At 67.7% G+C, this 4,528-nt stretch overlaps 1 protein-coding gene across 1 annotated transcript; it reads right to left on the bottom strand.

Moving 5' to 3' along the window:
* Positions 1 to 461: 461 nt before the first annotated feature.
* Positions 462 to 4,398, bottom strand: LOC112114535 (V-type proton ATPase 116 kDa subunit a-like; the record flags this gene model as incomplete). The annotated part of the gene is made up of 6 exons (XM_026662612.1): positions 462 to 638; positions 809 to 980; positions 1,479 to 1,596; positions 2,403 to 2,522; positions 2,703 to 2,819; positions 4,185 to 4,398. Coding segments are annotated over 6 exons (823 nt in total), but the record flags the coding sequence as incomplete, so codon positions are not given.
* Positions 4,399 to 4,528: the final 130 nt, after the last annotated feature.

Below are 4,528 nucleotides of genomic sequence, written 5' to 3'. Positions count from 1 at the left end.
GAGCCTTGGCCCCAGCTGGCCTGGCACATGATCCACACCCAGGGGTGCTGGCCCAGTTTAGCAAGGGGAGACAGCGCCAGCTGGTGCCAGTGTAGGGTAACTGCAGCGCCACTCCGGCGGGGGCTGTGCAAGGTGCCCCTCGAGTGAGACCTGCGGGGAGAGCTGCCCGGGTAGAGGGCAGGGCAGGTTCACGCTCCAGAGCCGGGAGCTCAGCTGGCCAGGCCCCGTGAGCGCCACCAGAGGCCCGGCGGGTTCCCGTCACACGCCGACAGGGACGGGACAGTTTCACTCTTTAATCGTACAAAAGCCAGGACAGACGTAATCTGTGCCCAGGCAGGGAGCACCAGGCTCCGGCAGGCAGCAGATGACAGCACCAGACCAAAGGGGAGGGGAGGGGCAGGGGAGGGGAAACAGCGCCAGGCTTAGGGGGGCGGGGGGCAGCAGCCAGGGTAGAAGGTGCAAACCCACAGGGAGCCCCCTGCCCCAGGACAGGGCGGGAGGGGGCACCATCCCCTTGAGGTGAGGGTGGCGGGGGGCACCTGGTGCCGAGCTGGCCCTACTCCCAGCTGTCGGGGGGGAAGGCAAAGGGGCTCAGCTTGTACCCGGCGCCCACGTAGAACTTGTTCTGGAATTCCACCCTGCAAACAACACAGGAGGGGGGTCAGCGCAGACATCACCCCCCAAAACTCACCCAGGGCCTCCCCCATCCCAGGGGCTGCCCCACCCCAGACCCGCCCATCCCCCACACCCCAGAGTCCAAAGCAGCTCCCCCCTCCCCCCACTGCGAGTATGGGGCGGGGGGGCTCACCAGTGCAGGCGCAGGGCGTGCAGGAAAGCCGACAGCCCCTCCATCACCAGCAGGATGGCCACCGTCAGCACGGCGAAGAAGGCAAAGACGGGCACCAGCAGCACCCCACCCGCGTAGACGTGCAGCAGGAAACCGTTCCGCATCACCATGGTCCACAGTACCTCCGACAGCTCTGCAGGGGGAATGGGGGGGTCAGAGCTCGGCATGCCCCCCTGCCCCAACACCTCCCACCCCGCCTCGCCCCCCCCGCCCCCCCCACAGGCTCCCTCCCCTGCACCCACACCTCACAGGCCTCCCTCCCACGCCTCCCTCCCCTGCACCCACCCCTGCCTTGCCCCATCACAGGCCTCCCTCCCACCTCCATGCCTCCCTCCCCTGCACCCACCCCACCCTGCCCCTCACAGGCCTCCCTCCCACCCCCACGCCTCCCTCTCCTGCACCCACCCTCGCCCTGCCCCCCACAGGCCTCCCTCCTACCCCCACGCCTCCCTCCCCGCACCCACCCCGCCCTGCCCCTCACAGGCAAGCCTCCCTCCCACCCCCACAGCCACCCATAACCTCCTCCCCTTCTCTCCAGGGGTCTGCATGAGGGGCCACAAAGCATGTGTGGACCAGGCTCAGTGCAGGTAGGAGGCTGTGAGACACCCCCCACCCTCCACTCCCGACTCACGTGCGTGGGCCAGGCTGAGCGCCCACAGGCGCAGGTAGGAGGCCGTGTTGGAGATGCAGCCCAGGCAGTACTCGATGGTGTGGATGGCCTGGTGCATGAAGACTTCAGAGAATTCAAACTGCGGGAGACACCAAGGCAGTGGGACGGGGTGAATGGCAGCACCCAGCTATGGCACCATGCCCGGCCGCGGGGCGGAGGGCAGCAAAGGGCGGGGGGAGCGGGGCGCTGCGCCCAGCCGCAGAGCGTAGGGCAGCACCAGACGGGGGGAGCAGGGCGCCACGCCCGGCCGCGGGGCGTAGGGCAGCACCGGGCGGGGGGAGCGGGGCGCCACGCCCAGCCACTCTCCTCCAGCTTTGGCACGCTGAGCTGACCCCAGGCCCATCCACAAGCTCTCTCTGCCCCTGGCCGTGGGCCCGGGCAGACACAGACCATCTGGAGCTCACCCAGCTGGCTGTCGGCTGGGGCTGGATCTCGCAGTGCTGGAGGGGGACAGCCCACAGATCACAGGCTACATGGGAGCCCAGACACCCAGCAGCGCCCATTCCCGCCCCCTGTGCCCACCCAGAGCGCTGGTGAGGGCACTGCTGAGCGAGAAGACTGGGATGGGCAGGGGGGCTAATCCCGTCCCTGCCGCTCATAGCTTCAGGGTCTCCTGCCCACCGCAGGGCCCCGTCCTTCCACTCCGGGGCCACTCTGTGCCATGCTGGGGGGATGGGCAGCAGCTTGTCAAGCCCCACCCCTCTGAATGGCCCCGCCCCCACTCAGTGCAGGGACATTTCCGGCCCACAGATTGGAACGTGGCCGGGGCCAGAGCTGCTGTGGGGCTCCCCTATGCTGAGTGGGACTGGCAGGACACTGTCCCGGCACCCAGTGGCGCTAAACCCGTCCCTCTCCCCAGCCACCACAGTGCCACAGGGATCTCACCTCAGGCTCAGGGCCACGCCCGCCACGCTCCACGTCGGCCTCCATCACGTTCACCGAGTTCCCCGGCTCCTGTGAGCTCAGCAGCGGCTGGCGCTCCCCGGCGTCCCCAGGTGGGCCCAGCTGTGTAGAGCCCAGAGCCACACATCAGACATGAGGGGTGGGGGGGACACCCCACAGATCACAGCCCCCGTCCCTCCCCACGGCACCTGCAGCTCCCTTAGGAGAGGTCCCACAGAGCCCCACAACCCTGCCGCCAGCCCAGCCCTCCAGGGGCCTCCAGGGCCCCGCCCAGCCCCTTACCCCGAGACGAGGGTGCCCCCTGCGGCGGTGCTGGCACCACAGGTACACGGGCGTGCCCAGGAGCAGGACAGGCACGGAGGCCAGAGCCAGGACGACCAGGACGTTCTGCACCGTCACCTGCAGTGGGGAGAGGGGGGAGGGTCATGAGAGCAGCATCCCCACCCCCGACACGGGCTGAGCCAACATGGGGGGGAGGGTACCAGGTTAGAGGGGCCATTGGTCCGATCGAGCATGGGCATGGTGCAGAGCGGGAGATTAGCAGGCTAGTGCGGGGGGGGGGGGATACCAGGCCGGAGGGGCCTGTTGGTGTGAGCTGCGCTGGCAGAGGGGATGGATGGGCCCTGTGACAGGCAGGGGATTTGGCCGCATCAGGCAGTGAACCCCATGTTGTTCCAGGGGCTCCCCTAGGGGACTAGCGCAGCCATTCTCGGCACCCAGTGTGATGCCTCTGGCAGAGAAGCTGGCACAGAGCAATCCAGGCCCTTGGCTCCGCCCGGCCCCAAGCACATCCCAGTCTCCGCACCGAGCTGACTTTTACAGAGGCTGCTGCTCTGTGCTGGGGGCCGACACCAGCGTGGGCAGGGGGCCCTGGCTGTGGAGGGGCTGCCCAGCCCCAGGGCCCATCCGGGGGAGATTGGACCCGGGGCCTCCGGCAGGACGGTTTCTGTGCAAAGCTGTGTAGCTCTCGTGCTTTGTCCAGAGTCAAATGGCCGGTTCAGCACATGCCTCAGCCCGTGTCCATGGCTGGCCGGCTGCGCCGGCCCCGAAGGGGCGAATGGAGACGCGCAGGGCGCCCACAGCCAGCTGAGGAGCTGGTTCCAGGGCCCAGCTGGCCGGGCTGTGCTGCCTGTGTGCCCAGGAAGGGTGGCAGACGCGGGGCTGCCCCTGGGAGTGGGCCCAAGAGACCCAGAGCTAGGCCAGTGACCCGGCCCTGCCCAGCCCCAGAGGGTGAGCAGCACATGAGAACCGGAGGTTGGGTCCCACCACGCCAGCCTTGGGTCTGGCCAGAGAGTGGGGCTGGGCCTATGGGTCTGATCTGGGAAGCAGGTGGGAACTGGACTGGGTGGGGCAGTGGAAAGCAGCTGCAGATGCTGGCCTGGTGTGGGGGTTCCCCATCCCGGGCAGAGCAGTGAGTGGCCATCAGGGTTCCCTGTCCTGGGCACAGCAGGTGGTTGTCGGGGTTACCTGTCACGGGCACAGCAGGTGGTGTCGGGGTTACCTGTGTGGGTTACTTGTCCCAGGCACAGCAGGTGGTGTCGGGATTACCTGACCTAGGCACAGCAGGTGGTGTTGGTGTTACCTAACCCAGCTACAGCAGGCGGTTGTCGGGGTTACCCGTCCCGGGCACAGCAGGCGGTTGTCGGGGTTACCCGTCCCAGGCACAGCGGGCGGTTGTCAGGGTGACCCGTTCCAGTAGAGGGGTTGTCGGGGTTACCTGTGCGGGTTACCAATCCCGGGCACAGCAAATGTGGTCGGGGTTACCTGTCCCGGATACAGCGGGTAGTTGTCGGGGTTCTCGGTGAACAGGAACATGTCGATGAAGTGGATGAGGATGCTGGGTGCCAGCAGGGAGTTGACAGCACTGAACGTGAGCCACTTGTAGAAGATCATGAAGACGAGGTAGCCGAAGAGCGCCAGCAGGAAGATCGCCTCGGGTAGGAAGACCAGTGCCACCTGGTACCGCTGCCTGAAGTGCCTGTGTGCCAGCGAGACGGGAGTCGGCCCGGGCCCTGCATAGCCGGGCTGCCCGCCCCCATGGAGGGAGCAGCGACCCTTGCAAGGTGGCCTGGGGCCCTGCGCTGCTGCCCTGGCTGGAACTGAGAGCA

This window comes from Terrapene carolina, unplaced genomic scaffold, assembly GCF_002925995.2.
Source record: "Terrapene carolina triunguis isolate 2854851 unplaced genomic scaffold, T_m_triunguis-2.0 Scaffold28740, whole genome shotgun sequence".
Classification (NCBI taxonomy): domain Eukaryota; kingdom Metazoa; phylum Chordata; order Testudines; family Emydidae; genus Terrapene; species Terrapene triunguis.
The sequence above is the reverse complement of the archived record's forward strand: the minus strand, read 5'-3'. Positions and strand labels throughout refer to the sequence as shown.